We start from the raw sequence: 22,351 nt of genomic DNA, 5'->3' as shown, positions 1-22,351 counted from the left end.
CACACACACACACACACACACGCACACACACGCACGCACGCACGCACACACACGCACACGCACTCTCACACATAGATATTCTCCCTCACACTCATACACACACACACTCACATTCTCTCAGACACTCACACTGGCTCCCATAGGGCCTGACTTCTGCAACTGAAAAGTCTTGTTCTCAAACTAATGTTTCAACAAGTATTTCAAGCCTTCATTTGATTTCTTGCTTCTAGGATATAACAGCAGGCTCTCTGCTCTCCCATTGTAGGTGCTAGGGGACACACCTCATCGATCTCAAAATGATGGCCCTCCTCACTCTCTCAGAGGAAGTCCTACTCAGTCTAGCCTAGAGTGACCGCTTGATGGTCACAACCCAAGGACTTGTCCAGATTTCAACGTGGGGTGAGTACAACCTTTTGAGGAAGCCCCTTGAATGCCCCCACCCGTCCCCACTCTAAGAGGAAGGCACAGGGGAAAGACATTCTTCTCCCTCCAGGGGACAGGAATTCACCATTGGCAATTTTGTTGTTTAAATCAAGCCTGGTCCCCCTCTGGAGTATATTAAAATGTCAAAAACTGCTGGACAATGTACATTTTGGTTGTTCCCGGGAATGGAGAGCAAAGAGGGGGACTAACAGAGCTCAGGCCTCATGTTTCCCCGAAGACAGCAATGGGGTGGTGGCGGGGCGTCCAGACATGTCAAGCTGTCTGAGGGACGCCTAAGCAGACTCTGTCCCTTCTGGACACTGACAACAAAGAGGTGACTGGGGGGAAAAGGCTGTTCAAACTGTTCAAACTTGCTTCTATTTTCAAAGGGTCCAACAAGGGTGTGGGGAACGGATGCTTAACTTGGGTTACACGAGAAGTCCCAGGCCTTGGGGGGAGGGGTGAACCCCAACTGCTCTGGCCTGAGTGGTGTGGCTAATAGGGGTGATTCAGGGTGTGTTTCATGATGGTCCGAATCGCCATCCATGTCTCCTGGGCTGTGGGAACGATCTGCGAAGCTGGCAATAGGAAGCCGTATTGTCCGGTGTCCCGGAGCTCGAAGCTGAAGGCATACTTGATACCACTGTCATAAGCCCAATCCACCGTGATCCCACTGGCTGCATCTAAAAAGAAAAGGGCCAAAAGGTGCCCGGGAAAGAAGGAGAAGGTATGCCGCAGGCTATAGCGGAACCCTGAGTGGAAAGCGGGCACTGCCGCCGCCTCCTCTGGACCTGATCAAGTCAAACTTCCTGATTCAGACCGCATCCTGGGCCCTACCCCACCCACCCCCAACCAGTGTTCCCCCTTGCAGAAACAGGCCAACAGACTGGGAACCTTTCCCCGCAGGGGACTTCGTAATAAGCCGGATATCAGGATCTGTGCACCAATGCTACAGACAAATAGCTGCCTGGGTATCACCATCCACCCAGCCCAGCTTGGTCGGCGGTACTGCTCAAGCTGTACCTGCCCCGCCCCAGGCAGATATGGCTCACTCACAGAGGGTGGTACTGATGCTGCCAAAAGTGTACTCGATCCCGTGCACCTTATACAGAGCCTTCACTGCATCCTTGGCAAGATTGAACTGCAAATGACAGCCAGAGAGTAAGAGGCAAGGCCTCCCCAACCCCTGCATACAGAGTGTGGGTTTGGGAGCCCTGGGTGTGGACCATGGAGCTAGTGCAATACCTCCAGCTTTGAACTTGACCTCACATGAGAACAACTCTACTGACTCTTCCTAATCTGGGGTCTCCCTATCATTGGTTCAGACCTTTATATTGGGTGTCAAAGTCCGAACCACCTGGGAATGCACCAGGGATGGACTTTCCTAGAGAGAGGCCTTCTGCTTTCCCATACTCTGGACAGCCAGTCTTACCAGTTCCTCATCGTTTGGCACAGGCTCCAGAGTGTGGCCATAAGGGTACATGACCATCTGAGAGTAGCTGTGGATGGAAATCAGTGCTTTGAAGTTCCCGTGGCCTGTGATGAAGTCCACAATTGCAGCTACCTCTGGCTCCGACTGAGGTGCAGGGCCTCGGTAAGTCTCTGAGCAAGGGTTTTTGTTAGAACCATTTCCTGAAAGTAAAAATCAAACCACCCAAAGGGTCAGAAGACCCAGGAGTGGCAAAACAGTGTTCACAACCTTCCTGTCTTGCAAGCTCCTTTTGCAAGTTGGTTGAGGTCATGTGACTGCTTCTGGCCAATGAAAAGGTAAGTAGAAATTATATGTCCGTTCTGTTTTGAGGCTGTTAAGGAAAAAGGTGGCCAGACCTGGTAGCACATACCTTTAATTCCAGCACTTGGGAGACAGAGGCAGACAGAGCTCTGTGAGTTCGAGGGCAGCCTGATCTTCATTGTGAGTCCTGGAAAACAGTCAGGGCTACATAGAGAGACCCCAGGCAGAGGGAGAGAGAGAGAGAGAGAGAGAGAGAGAGAGAGAGAGAGAGAGAGAGAGAGAGAGAGAGAGAGAGAGAGAGAGAGAGAGAGAGAGAGAGAGAGGAGAAGGAGGAGTAGGAAAATGGTGACTCCACATTCTCTTCTGTGTGACTGAAGCAAGACCTTCTGGACAGAAGCAACATGATGGGTCCCTCTGTCACCACTGGAAGAGCAATGCCAATGAGAGTTGCTGCCCACCTGGGACTTTGTGTGTAAGATAAACTTTGGATTAGGTAGTGTTGTTACTGTTGTATTCCTTCACCTTATACATCAGCATGAAGAATGTAGCCACACCATGACTCAGCAACTCTGTGGGTTTGCAGGGAGCACCCACAGCTCAATCTTCCGACTAAGTCCCAAAGGTCCATTGGAGAGGCAGGCCTGCCTGGGAAGGTCACCCTGAAGCAACCCCAGCCCAATTCCAGCCTCCTTTCGTTGGCTCTTTGTGTGGGTTCATGCTAGTCAGGGGCTCAAACTCAGTATCTGCTGAAGATTGGTCCCCAGCCACAGCCACAGAAGCCCCGTGGCCTTGTGGACCAGTGACAGACAAAACAGATCCCCAGTGCTGCTTGAGGCTGACCTGAGAATCACAGAGGAATCACAAGAGAGACTTTTGAGAATTTTTCTCAGGGAACCTACTTGGAGGAGAGGGCAAAGAGTTGAGTATGTGTGTGCGTGCGTGCGTGCCTGTGGAGGTAAGTGGGGTAGAGTACTGTTATTCAGCTACACCCCAGGCCTGTGCTGCCATTTTTTGGCATGCTGAGTTTGTTGCTTCTCTTAGGACTTCCGGTGCCTTGCCCACTCATTTCATTTGTCCAGAGCCATATCATATAGTGCTAGACAGGGCTCGTCAAGATTTGTGTGTCGGCAACTCATGGAGAAGGACAATCCCTACTTCTGTCTCCCCTTCTACCTCCCAGAAAATCACTGCATCCAACGCTCAAGCCCTTCTCAGAAACCAGGGATCTCCTCCAACTTCTGAAGCTTTTAGAAGGTACCAGAACAGCCTTCTTGTCCCCGGGGCCAACAGCAGGCTACTGCAAACTGTCCCTCCCCAGGAGTTCAGGAGAGGGTGGTACAGCGCTCTGAGAGATGGTCTCCAGACAACTAAGACAAGATGAAACCCATAAACAAAGTCCTCCCGCCCTGCCGGAGTCTCTTATTATTCCTGGCCAGAGGCAGCCCAGAGGCTGTTCTATCAACAAAGAGCACATCCGCTGTTGGTTGGGTGGTCCTTGCCTGAGGTTGGGGACCCTGGTTAGAAGGGGGAGAGCGCCCCCCACCCCACCCCCCACCCCCGGGGTTGGCGAGGGCTGGGCTCAGGGCTCAGGGCAGCCCTGTTTGTTTTGTCTGTTGAGCTCCTGCACCTGCTTCACTTGATGAATGACAAATAGCAACAGATGAGCCGAGCAGCAGAGGCTGAAAGCTTTGTCTGTGTTTGCAGCCCACGCAGCTAGAGCGGTTCCCCTGCCAACGGCCAGGTGGCTTTGCCCAAATTTGGAGAAACACTTCAGGCCATTAGTTCTGGTTTGAACTAAGCAGAATAAACTAATCTCTCCTGCCCAAATGGGAATTAGCTGCCTGCCTCTCTGATGTCCACAGTCAAGGTCCTGTGAGCCTGCCTGTCTCAGAAGTATCTGCTAATGGATTCATTAGCTGTTTCTTTTTCCTTCTCTAAAAATGTAATTTGTAGCAGGGGGAAATCACTGAAAGTACATGGTGAATTATTAAAGCACTAATCTTTGGGTACTGAGATTATGGGAGCTTTTCCATCCCTTTGGGCTCCCCTCACCCCCATAACAGTTTTACATTGCCTATCTCTACAGATTTTTATTTTATTTGTTTACAGAGAGGCCCAAAAATGTTACTTTCTTTAGGGCAGCATTTATCTACCTCTAAACTGAGCTGCCTCTGTATTTGTGAGTACTGTCAGGTCTTAGAGCCTTGGCTGCCCGCCTAGGTTAACCCTGGTCAATCTGGAGGCAGACAAGTCTCATTCCCCCTTGCCACAGTGGTCACACGTGGCCCTGATCTTCAGGTTCCCAGCATCGTGTGACCTGCGGGCTTTGCTCTCCATCCTTTAAAATGTCCTTAGTTTTCACTATTAACAAACTCAAAAGAAGCCAGACTTGAAGAGCCACACACACCTAGATCTAGAATATTCTGTCATTAGCTTGGTCACCAATTTATGGATCTGCTTGTTAACAGCAGTGACTCGGTCTCCCTTGAGGAGCCACCCCTTGTCTCCACTGTGGAGTACAGACACTGCATCTGGAGCTGAGGGCTGTGTGTACCCTGTGGATTAGCCTGGTTGGTCCTAGAATCCCACCAACCCAGTTGCTGCTCGGCTGGGATCCTGGTAATCCCTCTGAACATCCTTGAAGACTTAGTTTTGCTATCTAGTCTCATGTGAGAGAGTAACAACCAGAAAAGATCATCAAAGAACTCAAGAGAAAGCTGCCAAGCCAGCAGCCATGGTAGTGTATAACTCTGCCAGAATGAACTAGCTTCCTGTGGAGCCTTTCTCTGCCATGTTGAGGATTTGATACTTGCAATGTGTCTTCACTTCAATAGCTAAGGGTTCCTTTAAAGGCTTAGCATATGGATCCATGCATCACATGTGTGATCTCGCCTACACGGCATGGTAAATCTTAGCTCACCTGACCCTGGCCATGATGCACATATATTAGCCAATGATGTTGTCCATACCTCCCAGCTTATGAGTCAACCCACTCTGAAGGTATGAGAGAACCTAATGTAGCCTCCTCAAGTCCTGTCCTGGATGGAACAAACTGCCATACCTCCAAAGCCAGTCTTCCAATTCCTGTTGAGGTCCACGCCAATGCAGGAAATGCCGGGTTGACTTGACTTGTTTTTTCGCCACAAGCGATTCTGAGAAAGCCCAGGGCATACAGCCTCGTTAATTGGGCCCACTCTGAGGGATGGGATAGCTGACATCCTGGCCCATGAAAGGAGAGAGGGTCTATTGGGGCAGGACAGACGGAGCCAAGGGAAGGAGCCCCCAGGGACAGGATGGGCTGGCATGGTGCTGGGCCAGGCTGTGTACAGATTGGGTCTTCTGTGGTTCACATGAGAGTTTAGGAGAAATCTCATCATACCCTGCCAATGGAAGCTTCCTTAGCCAGTGGGCAGGTTGCTGGGAAAGATGGCTTTAATCCCAGAGCGTTAACACCCCAGCTGCCCTCTTTTTTCTGGGAAGGTTCTCTGTAGAAAGCCTCTGAAGAAGCCAGCTCCAGAGGCCACTATGGCATTTCCCTGCCCCAACACACACACCTCTATTGGGGACCCCCAGATGTCCTTACCATGCTGTGAGTGAAAGCAAAGCCATCGGGGTTGGTGACAATCTCAATGAAAATGTCCATTGCATTCAATATTTTCTTCAAGAGATGATCTTTGCCATATGCACTGACAATCTGCAAGAGAGGGAGACAGTAGGAGACCCTTTTGCAGCTACTCCTCAGAGGTACGGCAGGACTCTCACACAGGAAGAGGTGGCATTGCGTCGTCAAATATATCCCACACGTATCCAAAAGGTTTAGTTTTAAACTACTAGAAACCAGAGAATAGCCGAACGCCCCGAGCATATAAGGCCAGAGCATATGATATGTTCTAAAGGGCAGGAGAGGACTGAGAACCCTGAATTTAAAGACACTGAGTCAAATCCCCCTTGATGCTATTCTCCCGTTGCCAGTCCCCAGCTGACCTTCTTCGAGATCCAGATGCCAGTGGCATGGGTGATCCACTCTCGGGAATGGATCCCAGTGTCGATCCAGACAGCCTGGCGATTTGAGCCTCCAGTGCTGAACTGCAGAAAAGAATCAGACCACAGAGGTTTGACAGAGACAGCCATGGTGCCTTCCCTCGAGATGCATCCTCACTGTCTGGAATGAGTCAGTACGCCACAGCACTCAACCTGAGACCAGCAGGGCATGCTGGCACACACACACACACACACACACACACACACACACACACACACCACACGACCAGCAGGGCATGCTGGCACACACATACACACACCACACACACACACACACACACACCACACACACACACACACACACCACACACACACACACACCACACACACACACACACACCACACACACACACACACACACACCACACACCACACACACCTGTGGAGTAGGAACACATGTCTTTGCCTTACATGCCTTGGATGGCAAAGCCACCCAACCTGAAACACAAAATTTCCCAAGACTGAAAGCACCTTAAGACTTGTACCCCTCAGACTTTAATGGGCACATGATGGGAGATGTCATTCTGTAAATATGTTTCTCATACTGGTTAATGAATAAAGCACTGTTGGCCAATAGGAAAGCAAGATAGGCGGGACTAGGAGACAAGGAGGAAAGAGGAAGTAGGAGTCAACATGGAGAATCTGGAGAGAGCAGGTCGCCAGCCGGCTCTCCGGTAAGATGAGAGCACGTGGAAATACGTAGATTAACAGAAATGGGTTAATACTTAAGACAGAGCTAGCCAATAAGAAACTAGTACCTGGCCAACAGCATTATATCTAACACAGAGTCTCTGTATTATTTGGGGCTGGCGCAGTGGTGGGACAAGACCAGTGGCGGGCAGAAAAACCTACTCCTTACAGGCACATGTTCTCCTGGAAATCTTAACTAATAGGTACATTATGGTGTAGTGGGTCTAGGGAGGGCTATAAAGTTTGCATTTCTAATAGATGTGCTTTGAGGTGCTGAGGGGACAGATGATCAAAGTCACACTCGGAGGAGCAATGTCCTTTTAGAGAGAGACTTGGCAATGCCTAGAGTCAGATCAAAGCAGATGCAACTCAAGGCAAAGTTAGGCAAGGTCATGTGACTTTCAAGAGTCCCCACCAGAGCCCCGTGAGCACCTTGGTGCCTAGCCTCCTTGACATATGAGCCCCACATATGGTTCACAGGCTGGAACACAGGCTATGGGCTGCCCACCCGGCTTCCATCATGACCAAGGGCACTACAGTTTGCTCAAGCTGTATTCAGGGGCCCCTGTGAAGTACTGGAAGGTTTCCCCATCTGTAGGGCTGCTTAAGCCAGAGGACCTGGGTCATTATCAAATGAACCCTGTGTACACCCCAGGTCTCAGCTAGCAGCTGAAGCAACTGGAAGGACACTCACTGACTCACACACACACACACACACCCAGAGCTGAGGTGACAATGGCCACGCCACAGCCCTGTCTCTTTAGCAACCTTCCTTCCCCCCAGGCCACTGCACTGCCGCCTCTCCACACCCACCGAGGTAGGTAGTTCCTCATTACACAAAGCTCATGGATCTGTAGTACAATATACACCTGTCTCGCCCATCCAGAGACTCCCGCCCAGCCGCTTATTCGTGAGCCCACTCTTAGGACAAAGATGCTCACTATTTGGTCTACTGTCTGATGCAGTAGGCTCTTACCTTCAGGACAAGAATAGACCGGTTTTCAAAGCTGTTGCCAATGGGAACTTTGGAGACAAGATTAGAATGTTCAGCTACAAAGTTGTCAATCCAACTATATATCTGAAAGCAATGAAGTCTATCAGACTGGCAGTTAAATGGGGAGGGGGTGAGTTCCAAGCGCATTGATGAATATTGTCCATCCATTCCACCTTCTTTATTGCTTTCCTACTTCTCCTGGGAGCTTAAAAGAACACAGATAGATAGCCATGCGGTGGTGGCACTGGCCTTTAATCCCAGCACTCAGGAGGCAGAGGCAGGCGGATCTCTGTGAGTTCAAGGACAGCCTGGTCTACAGAGTGAGTTCTAGGACAGCTTCCAAAGCCACAGAGAAACCCTGTCTTGTAAACCAAACCAAAATAAATAAAAAAATAAACAAACAAACAAATAAACAAATAAAAAGAATGCAGATCAAGGATTCCAAACCCTGAAGATAACCTCAGAGCTAAGGACATTGAGTTGTGGCTAGAACGCCAGGCTCCCCATGTGCATGCAGAGCCACACTTTCTCCTGAGAGAACAGCATACATTGAGTCCATTCAGACCCTAGGCATGAGCTGCCTGGGGAGCATGTCTGTAATCCTAACCCTGGAGAGGCAGAGGCAAGAGGATCAGCAATTCACGCCAGCCTGGGTTATGGAGGAAGACCCTATCTACAAAAATAAGAATAATAACAAAAATAAATTCCTGGGTGTAGGTGCGGCCTGCATGGCTCTCTCTGTGGAAAATGCACTCTCTTGCCTTCACCCTGTGGTCTGTTTCCCCACCTGACAAAGCTGTAAACTGAGGAGTGCTGTTGTGTGGCTTTTTCACTCCTGTACTCAGCAGCTTGGAGGGAAGGGTAGAATTTCATTTACTGTTGACATCAGTAGCAGTGACAGTCTTCCAGTACAAATCAGTGAATACACATAGAAACAAAATGGATTCCCTGTTTCAGGTCTTACGAAATGAGAAGAGTGATGGAGGGGACAGTGCCAGTAATGTCATGTCCTTTACAGGCAAATGAGACCTATGCTTTGAGCTTCTCTCTGGTGCGGAAGTGCCCATTGCTAAAATCTGCCCTCACGGGCTGTCACTACGATCACACTTTGTTCTCTGAGCACAAGCGACTGCTTGTTTCTACAAGCATGGCTTCCCAGTATGTCTGGGTTGCTGCCCAGACCACAGAACACCAAAACTGGTCACAAGGTCGTCAGCGAATCACTAGTCAGGGGAAGGGGTATCCTGTCACAGGTCCACCCCTTAGTGTGCCAACTAAAGAACCATTCCCTAGGCTCTGAGCCTGCCTGGATGGACGTCCTTGCTATCTGACTCTGGACCCTTTACCTAATTAATGTATTGTCTCTGTGCCCCTCATATTTACAGTCACAGATAGTCTCAGACCTCCTCCTCTGGGCTCTGCCTGATCCTGGAGGCCCCAGGGGGTTCAGGAGCGTTCGAGTCTGGAGCTGGCCCAGGTGGACCTACCTCCTCCAGAGTATGATAAGAGGAGTAGCTGAAGCTACTGGTGCTGCGTTCCAGCCGGCGGGACCTCGCCATGGCATCTCTCTCTTCATCCAGCAGCACCTGGCAGATAAGGAAGACACACTGGAAAGGCAGAAGAGGGATGGAGCCCGCAGCATCGACATGGGAATGAAGAAGCACCACGCCGTGCGCCACGCAACAGGAGGGTGTGTGGTTGAAGAGTAAAAGCCTCCATGCATTGGCGTCCATGCTATCTTTGCCCAAAGGAGCACAGGACCGGTCAGTCTGGAGAGAGTCCAAGTGTCTGTGCTCCCGACTTCCTGTGGTACTTGCTCTAGCCTCAGTTTCCTCAGCTTAAGAACAACAACAACAACAAAAATAAAATAAATCAAAAAAGAACTACAGCAACGTCTGGGCTGTGCTGCCTCACAGGATAAAAGGTAGTAATGGGGATGAAGGTGTATTAAGAAAGATGCTCATAGGTTCCTGCCAGTGTTGCTTTTGTACTCTGTAACACTGCACCACGGACACTGACCACCCTGGGGAGCAGATGACGGCCCTGACTTCTGACATCGACTCTTCTTCCAGGAAATAGTCTAGACAACTGGTATCCAAGCCATTCAGAAAGCCAGCCATGGACAAAGCCAGCCCAAAGTATGATGAATGTGTCGATATTCTCGCTCACCATGTTAACTGCCTGCCAGACACAGCACACATGGGCCAGAAGCAATGTCTTGGAGGGCCAGTTTGCTGTTGGCATTCAACTTTCATGTAATGCTTGCCACGGAACGGAAGAGCGGAGGGCAGTCAAGGACCCAGGCTGACTATTGACGGCTGAGACTACCCACTGCTGAAATCATGGCTGGGACACTGTCCCCAGTTTAGGTGAAAGTGTGATGTAAGGCACCCCGCCCCAGGACTAGCATTCCTTGTTCATTGTGGAAAGTGCCCAAGGCCTTCTGCCTGGAGACATCAGCCAGCATCCTCACCGACCCAGAGGGACCCCCTTAAGCTCTGGGTCACAGTTTGGTTTGGCCATTGCCTTATTTGGTGAGCGATGCCTTTTGGCCTATGAAGTATCTTCATCCTCTGTTCTCTCCCTCCCTTGATCTAGTCAGATGACCAGATTCCAGAGAAGGAATTAACTCAGGGTCGGGGTGTTTTAGAGATAAGACAGATTGGAGAGGTGACAGCTCTTCAATGCAAAGCTAAGAAGTGGCAGAGAAGGGATGAAAACCAGATCTTCTAGTCCCCAGCATCGGATTCCTCAAGCCGAGCTATCAAAAACTAGACTAACCATAACAACATATACGCACAGATATGCATATTTGTGTGTATATAAATAAATATAGATAAAGAGAGGAAACAGAAGTATGCAAAATGTTAACAGCTGAAAACTCCATCGTATTATCCTTGCAATTAAAAAGTTTTTTTTTTTCCCTAAGTAATGAAAAACCAAGTACCCTCAAGCACAGGAAAATAAGGCATTAAAATTCCAAAAATAAATATAACAAAATGCTAATGGTGCCTGTTCAAATAAGATTAGAATTTTGAACGTTTTCCCCCACACTCTCTTTTTACATTTTGGCAACAGGCTTACACTACTTCAGTGAGCAAGGAGTTTTAAGTGAGTAAATAATGCCAGAACCAAATCATGTGTAGTGCCAGCTGAAATGTCTTCAGTCCCCAGGGCTGGGGCAGAGAGATAGGGTCCCTACCCTCCACTGTGCACGGGTTTACTGGCCCCGTGGTTCATTCTTCCCCAAGGGCTCACAACCTCACATCCATAGATTATGGATTCTAAAATGGGACTGGAAATCAATGTCCGGGGCTCCTATGACTTACTGTCTCAGCACCAACTACATGTTCAGTAATTATAATTGCCATGTTTCTAGCTAGGCTGGCCCAGCTCAGGGCTTCCCATTTGAGCAAGCTTGGAATGACTACATAAGTCAGACATGGCTGGAGGAGACCTTGTCCTTGTGGGCCACTCACTAACACCACCCTGGGAAAGCTCTCACAGAAGGAATGTGTCTTCCTCCCAGGAAATCCACCCAAGTCACAGCAGCCCACCATGACCAATGTCATGAGGGCTGCTGCACCAGCTGTCGTGAACAGCTGCGAGAAGGCTGACAACTGGGTCCAGGCAGGCCTGGTCCTTCTCCAGGTCGGGAGCTCTAATGTTGTGAGTGTAGTAGGGCCTGAGTTGAGAATGCATGGTGGGAACTTGGGAAGAAAGCCCTAGACAGTCTAGTTCTTCCAACATGGCTGCGCCACCCGCAGGAAACAGCTTTGAGGAGTCCAGTTTGGTTCCACAAATCAGGTCGGAGGCAAATGGGAGGCTGACACCAAACTGCAAATGGATAGGACACCCTCCCAGCCCCATGAATGGATAGGACACCCTCCCAGGAGCTGGGAACCCTCAGCCCTTACAGCTGGACCTCAATTCCAGGAACATTAATCTACCCTGGCCTGAAAACTGCACAAACATTTGCTCCCTTGGGGGGGGGGCTGGGGGGATGTTGGAGGGGTTGGGGTGAGGCTGACAGCTGAGACGGAGGCTGTGTGTGGATTCAGGGTGTCGAACAACCCTGTCAGGCTCCTCAGGGGGAAAAAACTAGAATGAGAAACTCAGAAGCCAGCCATTTGCCCTCCCTGAAGCCTGGCAGGGACAGTAAGACCTGAATCTAAATTCACTCATTCCAGAGATAAGGAAGGGCCTTAAGTAAGGGAGGGAGAGAAGCAGCCCCAGGACCCCAAAGGCAGAGCTGAGGCCTGAAGATGCCAGTCTCCATGCAGCCTGCTCCAACCACAGACCTCCATAGACACAGCTCGCCATGGCGGTGGCGGAGGTGGCCGTGGGGAGCTTTGTGCTTCCAGCAGGCAGTTCCCTTGATTCTCTCTGGCTCTCTTCTCTAGGCCTAAGGTGTGCTAGGTTAGCATCACATGTGGGAAGAGCCCCTCCACAGCTAAGGCTGTACCCTCGGGCAGTAAAACCCAAGTTAAAACACTACCACAAGCAACCATCTTGACTGATTGCCGAGGTGACAGATGGTGTGAAACACAGGGTGGTCCCCTAGTCAGGCTGTCTCAGATGAGACACTAATACTGTCACTAACTTGGGCTCTGCCTCAGGTTCCCCTCGCACAATGAGGGTTGCTGTTGTTGTTTTTCAAAATATAAAAATTTATTGCTGTTTCCACCGTCAAAATTTAGGGTCTTGCTCTCTCCTTACCTTTGTACAGGGCCAAAAGGGACACATTGGCTACCTCAACAACCTTAAAGAAGACTCCAAGAATAATGCCTACAGCATGACCTTTCAACCAAACCCAGCAACCAGAACTCCATCGTTTTCCTCAATGAAGTTCAGGCAGCCATCATTGGGCACGAAAGCTGTGTTTCCGTTCTTGATGAGCTGCACCCGACTCACTTCCGGATAGCAGAGTTTGGCTGTTTGGCTCCAACCCCTCTTTCTCCAGTACATTTCCCTTTGCATGAGAGGCACCTCCAAAAGAAAGGACTGGCCTTCAGGGCTGTCCCCAAGCAGGCTTTCTTGTATTGTTTATCAAATGCCACTTCTGGCATGCAGAGCTTCCTGGCAGTATGGAGCCCATGACTCTTGCCCATCTTGCTGGTGACACAGGCCAGAGAGAAAAAGCAAGGGTTGTTCTATCATACATTTTAGCACATACTTTAAAGGGCTGTCAGCCAGCCTGGGGTGGTGCACACCTTTAACCCCAGCACTCCGGGAGGCAGAGGCAGGCAGATGTCTGTGGGTTCGAGACCAGCCTAGTCTACTAAAGCTAGTTCTAGGACAGGCTTCCAAAGCTACACAGAGAAATCCTGTCTCAGAAAACCAAAACAGGAGGTGGGGGTGTGGGGGGCAGGGGTCTGTCAGAAGGCTCAGCCGGGCACAGGGAGGGGCTGGGGAAGTAGGAAAGGGGACAGGGACAGTTTAAAGAGGGATGCAAGCAAACTTGGGGGCAATGTTTTGAAAGCAGTGAGCAAATAAGCCATGCAGGTACCAGGGATGACACTAGCAGGTACAAAGAAAGGCCTTGAGAGGTAAATATAGCCAAGGGCCCTGAGGCAGGGACTTATCAGGCAAGGTCTAGAAACTTCAAAGAAGACAGCTGGCACAGAGCACTAGACAGCAAGGATGGCGTGGGGCAGTGGGTGGCTCACTGGGAGCCTTGGCCTTTTCAAGAACTTGGCGTTGGCATTTGAGTTGGAAAGAAGCCCCTTGAGAGCTTCCCTGCCTGTACCTGCCTGTATTCCTTTTTTTTTTTTTTTTTTTTTTTTTTTTTTGAGACAGGGTTTCTCTCTCTGTTGCTTTGGAGCCTGTCCTGGAGCTTGCTTTGTAGACCAGGCTGGCCTCGAACTCACACAGAGCCACCTGCCTCTGCCTCCTGATACTTACTTACTTATTTAAGACACAGTCTTACTACATGGCCAGCATGGAACTTTATACCCTCTTAGCTCCATCCCCAGAGAGATGGCTGCCCAGGCCCAACTGGGGAGTGTCAAGTGGGGGATGAACATAATTGGATTTATATATTTTGTAAATGGCTCGCCTGGCTGCTGCCTTGAAAATGAATCTTAGGGAAGCAAGGATAAATTTGGGAGAACAGTTAGACAGTTCCTGGAACACCAATGGTCCTAATTCTCACGGAGGCCGAGGCAGAAGGATCCTGAGTTTTACTGACACCCTTTGTGAGACACTTCTGGAACGGTGTCCCAGCGATAGTTATGTTGACCTGAAGTGGTAGTTTGGGATGATTCATAAGTGTGTGAAGGAAGAACCTGCAGCATCTTTGGGTAGGCTGGGTAGGGGTTCTGAGAAGAGAGTCCATGACTCTCAGGAGACCCCTGAGCTTCCAGAGGCTGCGGAGGAGCAGATGGGGACTTGAGATGTTCCCACTGTACCTGTAGAGCTTGCAAGGACCCTCAGCCATGTGGCCTCTAGTTGGAGACATAAGGGGGTCATGAGGAGGTGAGAGGGATTTGGCTCTGTCACCCTGGACAAGGCATGGAGAATAGTTGCCGTGTCCCTGCAAACAAACAGGAACACGGTGGGCAACCAGCTCAGAGTCCTAGGAGGCCAGAGAGGAGGCACAGCCTAGCTGCATCAGGAAAGGATGTACAGCGGCAGCAGGAATGGGCTGGGTGACCCCCGTGCCTCTGTTCAGGACCCTTGTGTGAAGTGAGGAGCGGAGAGCAGAACAAATAAAAAGTCAGTGTTTCGAGTTTTGTTCTAGAAGGAATCGAAAAACCGGGTGGTAGCTTGGGGGGGGAGATGGATCAGGAGGACATCCCCCCCACCCCACCCCAGCTCAATAGCTGCCGATTTGTATGCTGATGTGGGCAAGCCCACAGAGAGGGGAAGCTGTGTTTATACTAAACGGTTATTTCTCTCCGGATGGTCAGAGCATGGGTGATTTTTGTTTTCTTCTTGTGCTTTTCCCCTGTTTTCCAAATTATCTAACATGAATATTTATTAATTTTGTAATCAGAAAAAGCCATTAAAATCCGAAGCTCTGATTGCTCAAGTGAAGCCTGTTGGTGGTGACTCATCCCAGTGAGAGAGAAAAAAAACCCTGAAGGACTGAAAAGAACGAAGAGGTGAGGGAAAATTAAATGCAAATCAAGCGCCCTCAGAATCAGATAATTTCTTCCCTGTAATTTCCCCACCGACTCCTGCCTGTCAGTCTCCCGGGCCCTGTCCCCCAGCTCCACATGGCCTGGGTAAGAGGAGCTTTTCTGAGATGCAAATCTGGTGGTGTAAAAGACCCTCCTAAGTCTCCCCTTCTATCCACGGTTTGGGGGATAACCCCTCCCACTTCGCAGGGCAGAAGAAGCCCTTTCCGTGGAGTCCGGGCCCCATCATCAAATCAGGATGGGGGGCCTCCTTCCCCTGCAGCCCCCCTTCGGAGCTCCTCAGCCACACACGCACGCGGGTAATTACTGCTTCCCAGCGCCAGTGACGTGCAATGCCTCTGGTATTCGCTGCTCCCATAGCAACCTGTGCACACTCCATCAGGGCACTCAGCCACGCCACTGTAACCACCCACTTACTCCCCTCCCCCACCCGCCCCCCACTCTCTCCAGCTCCCCTGGATACAGCCCTGTGTTTTTAGTCCCTGTGTTTCCAAGCGCCTTGCCCAACACTCAGCACACAGTAGGTGTGTGTGTGTGTGTGTGTGTGTGTGTGTGCGCGCGCGCGCGCGCGCGCCCCCCAAACTGCCAAACACACGTCCTTTTTCTTTGCCTTCTCATAGGTATTGATTCAGCTAGCACTTATTAAGGCCTTACCAAGGCCAGGGTGCACAGGTCGATAAGAGAAACATGGCCGAATGTGGGGGAGACCAACATAGGAATAAGGATAACCCCCTCACGCCAGTCCTAGACGCCCCCCCCCCACGTCACTCAAGCTACCATATTGAATGAAGCTCACTCTGCTAGGACCAGAGCTGAGCCTGTGTGTCAGTGAGTATCTCAAGTAAGCTTGCTCCATATCAACCTGAGTGTACAAATCTCTTCTAGTCCTGTCAGGACTTCTGAGCCTCTGGCCTGCACCCCTCCCCCACTGTCACCACAAATCAACCAGGGACAACAGCCTCTCCCCACCCCTGGCGCCCTCAAAGCCATAGAGTGACCTCAAGGATGACAGTCTGAGCTTGAGGCTTCGCAGACTGGAGGTTGGAAATTGTGATTGCAGAGGTCAGAGAGAGAGAGAGTTCAGGACATACCCCCCCCCCCCGAAGGGGTCCCACGGGAGTTCAGGCTTGGGGACTTCAGGAGAGGATATCTCTAGGCGGGCTGATGAGAGGAGCTCAGGGGTGACCCAGGAGCTGTCCCTGACATGCGGAAATCAACAAAGTTTTTTGAGGCTCCTGAGTGTCTGTTTGCCAAATGCGGCTAGGTTCCCAGGGCTGGCGTAGCAGAAGCAGAGAAATGGGAACTTCAAAATAGAGGCATGGGCTAAAAATGAGAACACAGTCCTGTCCTTTTGATGTGGTGGCCTCTTTTGTCTGTGTGAGTTTCCCCATTTTTGTTTGTGGGGGATTTAATTAGAGAAGCATCCCACCCCCACATGTTGAGCGGGAAACAGATGTGTCTGATGAGGGATAAAGGACTTTGAATGGACCCAGCACCCCAGCCCTGTGCTGGCCTGGGAAAGGAATGTTGTCTAATGCGTTGATCCCTTGGCATGCGGTGTCAAGTGTGTGCACGCTGGGAGGCTCCGTGTTCCCACACTCTAAGCCCTTAGAGGAGATTAGTGCTGAACAGTATGGTTAGGAATGAATCTCTGTGGATACAATTCTGCAGGTACATAGGCAACAACAAAATCCGCACAAGGATAATGCAGCCTGCCTGGGAGGCTCAACATCCCAGTGGTACCCAAGGGAAGACCTCCCCATATGTGCAGACAGTACACAAGGGCCAGAAGCCAGTGTCCTTCTCGATCTCTCTCCACCTTATTTTTTGAGTAAGGTTTCTCACTGAACTTCTTGTGCTCTGATTCAGCTAGCAAAGCCTCCCAGGATCCTCCTGTCTGCCTCTACTTCCCCAGCACGGGGACTACAGGCAGCCTCTGTGCTCCATGTGGGTGCTGGAGTGACAAGCACATCACCAACTGAGCCGCCTCCCCAGACCTGCCCTTGAACATAGGGCAAATGGAACCGATCTTCATGGTGCTTAGAGAAGACTGTGGGGCCAGGCGGTGGTGGCGCACACCTTTGATCCCAGCACTCAGGAGGCAGAGGCAGGCCGAGCTCTGAGTTCAAGGTCAGCCTGGTTTACAAAAGAGTTCCAGGACGGCCAAGGCTACACAGAGAAACTGTGTCTCAGAGAGAGAGAGAGAGGGAGAGAGAGAGAGAGAGGGAGGGAGGACAGTGGAAGATGTGTAATAAAGTGGTACAGGGAGTTTGAGAGCTTAAGATGCCATTCTCTCCACCTTCACCTGAGTAGGGTCTGCCATATTACCCCACACTACTGGAAGAATCCCTTCTGGGGGAAATGCACAGAGCACATTAGGTACAGGCAAGACGTAGCAGGGTCGCACTGGGCCTCTTTCCTCCATAGGATCCCTCTGGCACCATATGTCTGAGACCTAACAGAGGACAAGAGGAAGCCACTGGAAGGGACTAGGAAGGACCTTAGCTGCTCCCTTCTGTCTCCATTTCCCCTTATACTTTGCTGGTAGCTGCAAAGTCTTCCAGAAGAGGGTACATCCACAGCTGCCATACTGTGAGTTCCCCTTGCCTCCATGAGGGAAGAGATTCTGTCCCAGACTTAAAATTCCTCTTAGAAATGTATGGGTTTTTTTTTTTTTTTAATACTTCATTTAGTTTGTTTTGGTTTTGCATGTGTGCATATGCTTTTTGTTTTGAGATAGCCTATCAGGCACCCTAGGTTGTCCTTGAACTCACTACACAGCTCAGGATAACTTTGAACTTAGGATCCTCCTGCCTTTAACTCCCAAGCACTGGGATTACAGATGTATGTTACTAAACCCAGTTTTATGTCTAGTTCTATGAGCATTGAGCCCAGGGCCTCGGGCATGCTAGGCAAACATTCTGCAGACTGAACTTCACCCAAAGCACAGAAATGTACAACTAAATTTCTTCCATAATATGTTCACAAACATGCAGCTGGATATCCGTAAGCAAGGAGTCTGCACTTGGCCGGAGGGGTTTTTGTTTCCTTTCGGTTTGGTTTGGTTTATTTCTCCACGGTGTGAACCAGCCAAAAGGAATGTGGGAAGTGAGGTCCTCACTATGACCCAGAGTAGGAGCTTACCTGGATGTCCTTTATCATGACGCTGTAAACAAGGCCATGAGACTTCAGATAAGCTTTGACATCATTTAGTTCAGAGAAGGGAACTCTCATGTCCACAGGGAGGCTAGGTCTGGCTGGACCACGCCAGAAGTCCACCTTGTTAACAGGGGGGGCGGGAGGGAGAAAAGAAACAGCTGTGTGTTTATCGCCTGTCCTTATATACCCACCCAGTAGGCATCCTGGGGGGGGGGGCTAGGTTTCTTTTATACTTCAAAGGGAGCCAGCTCTATAAAGGAATCCTAGGGTGTGCAGAGGAACAATTGCCCCCTTTGCCAAGCTCCTTTTGCCTCGCTCGTTCATTGCCGTTTCACCTGGACCCACAGAGCCCTAGAGTTCCGACAAGGGAGGCTGTCATCACCTGGGACATTAGTGTGGACGGGAACCCAGACCAGAGGAAGCAGGCATGACTTCTTCCAGTCCTCTGGGAAGCAGAAGAGGCAAAGCTGGAGCCCACGCCTATGTCTACATAAAAATCTGCAAAATGGGGGCATTGAGTGTGGTAGAATCCCTCGCTGGCAGGGAAACTCCTACAAATAGCAGCCAGAGCCTTGGGCCACGGCCAGGAAAAGCTGGTTGTTTTACAACCCTCAGACAAAAGCCCTCTATTATAATTGTCAAAGAAAATGTTTTCCATTGTGAAAACGTGTAGAGGACAAGTTTCTTGGAAACAGATACCCAGGCTGACAGACACAGACCCAAACATAACACATTTGCCAGGCGAAGCCATTCCAATTGGAAGGCAGATGTGAGCAACCCCTATGCTATGTGGCAAGGCAGCAGGGACATCTGTGCTTTCCTATGGCTTTGGGACACTGCAGCTGTCTTCAGAACATGCTCATCATTCCTCCATCCACGACAGAGGGAACAGCTAAAGGAATCACGGCTTACAAAGGCCAGTCAACGTTATAGTGACATGGCCCTAACGTGTGGCAGAGAAGCCAGCCACCCTGGACTTGTCCCCAATCTAGTGAACATTTTTTTTTTTTTTGGTGGTGGGGGGACGAGGTTAGAAGGGTTTCAAGAAAGGGTTTCTCTGTGGCTTTGGAGGCTGTCCTGGAACTCGCTCTTGTAGACCAGGCTGGTCTCGAACTCACAGAGATCAGCCTGCCTCTGCCTCTGCCTCCCGCGTGCTGGGATTACCAACACTGCCCAGCTCTGGCGAACATTTTTTGAGCCCTCAGGAAGGTTTGGGGTTGGAAAGAGTAGAGGACAAGACAAGGAGCTGAGGTATAGGGTGACAAGTGCTGTGACGGTAGTGTCCCCAGGAGCAATCCTCACCTTCTGGGGCTTCAGGCCCTCCAGGTCCCTGAGAAGTGACAGTTGCTTCTCATCTTTGGCCAGGATTCGAAGAACCTGGTCCCTGGGGAAACATGTTGAGAAATGTGTGGTGAAAATGCCAGGTCAGTGGAAAGTGTTGGTATGGAGGAGAGGGAGACGGGCTTGGAGGAGACCTGGCAGGAACGCCCGGGACACACGTCTACCCTCCCACACAGAGCAAACGGGAGAAAGAGGCGAGAGGGATAGATTCAAAGGGTCTGGAGAACCAATGGTAGGCCCATGTGCTCCCCATGGAGGGGAGATCAGACAAGCGCAGCCCCTCCTGGCAGAGGAGCTCCGCTCCTTTCCTTCCAGGGGGGAGGTCGGTGGACAGTGACGAGCAAGAGTCCCACACGGAGAGCTTCAGGGTCTGAGACGGGAAGGTGCCAGCTCTCTGCCTGCCTGGTTCTGGGACCCAGGAGTGACTCCCTTTCTGCTATGTCTCTTTCTCACTGTACAGTCCATGGGTCAATCTTCGGGACACTGGGAGGCCTGTGGTTAGCGCTTGAGCTTGCCGCTACTGAAGAAGGATAACAGCACATCTACTTTTGATGTGAGTGTATATTCTGATGAGGGTTAACAATTTCTTCCAGGATTTGAGGAAAACTATAACCCTTCAGTCCTAAAGAACATGTATGAAATCTGTTGCATGTGATTTTAAGTTTTTTATTTTTTATTGATGCATATTAATTAATAATGGGTTTGCTATGACCTTTTCATGCCTGATATCCTGCATTTCGATCCTACTCTCTCTTCCCCATCATCCTCTCTTGTTCCCTCTCACTTCTTTTGGATCTTTTTCCTCTTCCCAATGAGTCTCAATTTTAGGGGATCCTTTCAGAACCCTGAAAACTTAACTCTGCGCTTCAGATTTAGAACCCTGGATTTGTAGAGGGATAATAGCATAGTCAAAGCATCTATCTGGCCTGGAGTGGGAATTGGAGAAGAAGGAATCTGAAGGGAGTTCTGGTGAGAGCTGAAACTTTTGTCTGGTCTCACCCAGGAGTACACACAGAAACATATACATGCACATGCACACACTCACAGACACTTACACACACATGCACACACAGACATATACATGCACATGCACACACTCACAGACACTTACACACACATGCACACACAGACATATACATGCACATGCACACACTCACAGACACTTACACACACATGCACACACTCACATACAGAGACACTTACACAAGCACACACACTCACAGACATACAGACACATGCACACACACACAGATATACACAGACACACACTCATACATGCATACACTCACAGACACAGAGACACACAAACTCACACACTCAGACACACACACACACACACACACACACTCTCTCGGAGTGTTTAGGTCCCCTCCCTCCAGCCAGTCTTCCTTCCCACCATGCAGCAGCCACTCACCCTGTGAAATTCATTTGGCCCCAAGCTGCAGCCAGGATAAAGGTGCAGAGCAGAAGTGTCCACCTGTCCATAGAGGACAGCCCAGGGCCTGTTCCTCCTCCTAGGGGGCCTTGCATGCTTCTTTCTCCAGGCAAGCTTCAAGGGCTTTCTTCCAGCTTGGCTATGGCCTAGGCCTCACAACAGCATATCACCTAAAGGCCGGCAGGCCGGGCCTGAGAAGGGACAATCAGCTCTAAGGGGTCTAGGTCTAGCATGTGGTACCCACATGCCAGGCCCTGGGAGAGCCGGGCCAACCCTCCTCCCTCCCTTTCTGGAAGGGGTTGGAAAGAGGGGAAAGGGGGAAGACAAGAGCCTTAGCTTTTCTTTCCTCTGCAGGATGGGGAGGAGATTCCCTCGCGAACCTTCTCGCGAGCATCAAATCCTCCATCTCCAGAAAAGGAGTAGCTAGTGGCTCTAGGCTGTCCCCTCTACACAACTGCTCTTCTACCAAGTCATATGCTCCTTACACAGAAGCAACATGGAAGGGTCCCAGGGCCCAGCACAGAGAACTGGGTGCTCAGAGCCTGTAATAGAACTGGGGCCTTTGACCTGCTCTAATCTTAGTGAAATAACTCACCGGTCAGGTGGTGCTGAAAATACCTTCCCTCCCTACCTCACAGGAGACAACCTGGATGCCTGGCTTGGTTATTATTTAGAAGGCATTAACTCTTAGCCACAGGTCTGTACTCCTGTTATAACAGGGAAGATAAGGAGAAACTGAGGCAAGGGAAATCTATATTGTGTACTAGAAGGGATTCAGCCAGGATGCCTTGTCTCTGTCATCGGGTGGTCACAACTCCACTGAGACAGGTGGAGCAATTTCTGCAGGACATGAAGGCCACGGCAGTCGTTTGTACAGTTCTCAACAAACAGCAAAGTCCACTTGTCAGTCCTGCAGGAGCCCTACGCAGTCTCCCTTTGGCTTGGGAACAGTTAGAACAAAGCAGAGGCCAGCACACAAAGTAGTCATCGTGAAAGAATGAAGCAAAAGATGCGGCCTGAATGATACAGGGTGAATCTAACAGAAACTCTAAAAGAGGTGGGAAGATTCCAAGCCAAAACCCAACAAAGATGTCCTGTCCACAAAGGCCACTTAACTGTCACTAGAGATTCCCAGCAGCCCCCTCTCCACCCATACTTTCCCGCAATGGCCAATTAGCTGGCCATGTGTGTAGAGGGGGTCACTCCTCTATTGATAGCTTGGTCCCGTTCCCCACCCTGCCTGCCCTACTCCATCATTTCATGGGTCAGCTGTTCAGACGCGCCAAACTCTCCTAGAACCCCAGCTTTTGGAAATGCTCAGAAAGTAACATTAGCAAAGGGTTTAAGGACCTAGAAAAGAAAGCAATTGTGTGGCTTTAGTAGCCATGAGAATA

At 50.3% G+C, this 22,351-nt stretch overlaps 1 protein-coding gene across 1 annotated transcript; it reads right to left on the bottom strand.

The window, feature by feature from the left end:
- Positions 1–790: 790 nt before the first annotated feature.
- Positions 791–21,875, bottom strand: Cpa5 (carboxypeptidase A5). Its single transcript, XM_051175847.1, has 12 exons — positions 21,553–21,875; positions 20,937–21,148; positions 19,484–19,565; positions 18,167–18,301; positions 9,368–9,466; positions 7,863–7,964; positions 6,140–6,241; positions 5,739–5,849; positions 5,217–5,307; positions 1,856–2,055; positions 1,480–1,564; positions 791–1,106 (listed from the first exon to the last, which is right to left on the bottom strand). Exons 2-12 carry the CDS (start codon positions 21,050–21,052, stop codon positions 919–921), a joined length of 1,311 nt encoding a protein of 436 aa, XP_051031804.1. The 5' UTR covers positions 21,053–21,148; positions 21,553–21,875; the 3' UTR covers positions 791–918.
- Between the last annotated feature and the right edge of the window lie 476 nt (positions 21,876–22,351).

The sequence above is a fragment of the Phodopus roborovskii genome, unplaced genomic scaffold (assembly GCF_943737965.1).
Source record: "Phodopus roborovskii unplaced genomic scaffold, PHOROB, whole genome shotgun sequence".
Lineage (NCBI taxonomy): Eukaryota > Metazoa > Chordata > Mammalia > Rodentia > Cricetidae > Phodopus > Phodopus roborovskii.
The sequence above is the reverse complement of the archived record's forward strand: the minus strand, read 5'-3'. Positions and strand labels throughout refer to the sequence as shown.

Coding starts and splice junctions, on each gene's coding strand:
- Cpa5 (XM_051175847.1), bottom strand. CDS start 21,052: ATGCAAGGCCCCCTAGGAGGAGGAACAGGCCCTGGGCTGTCCTCTATG. Junction 1,565..1,855: donor TGCCAAACGATGAGGAACTG/GTAAGACTGGCT, acceptor TGTCATTTGCAG/TTCAATCTTGCCAAGGATGC. Junction 1,107..1,479: donor CAGCATCAGTACCACCCTCT/GTGAGTGAGCCA, acceptor TTTTCTTTTTAG/ATGCAGCCAGTGGGATCACG.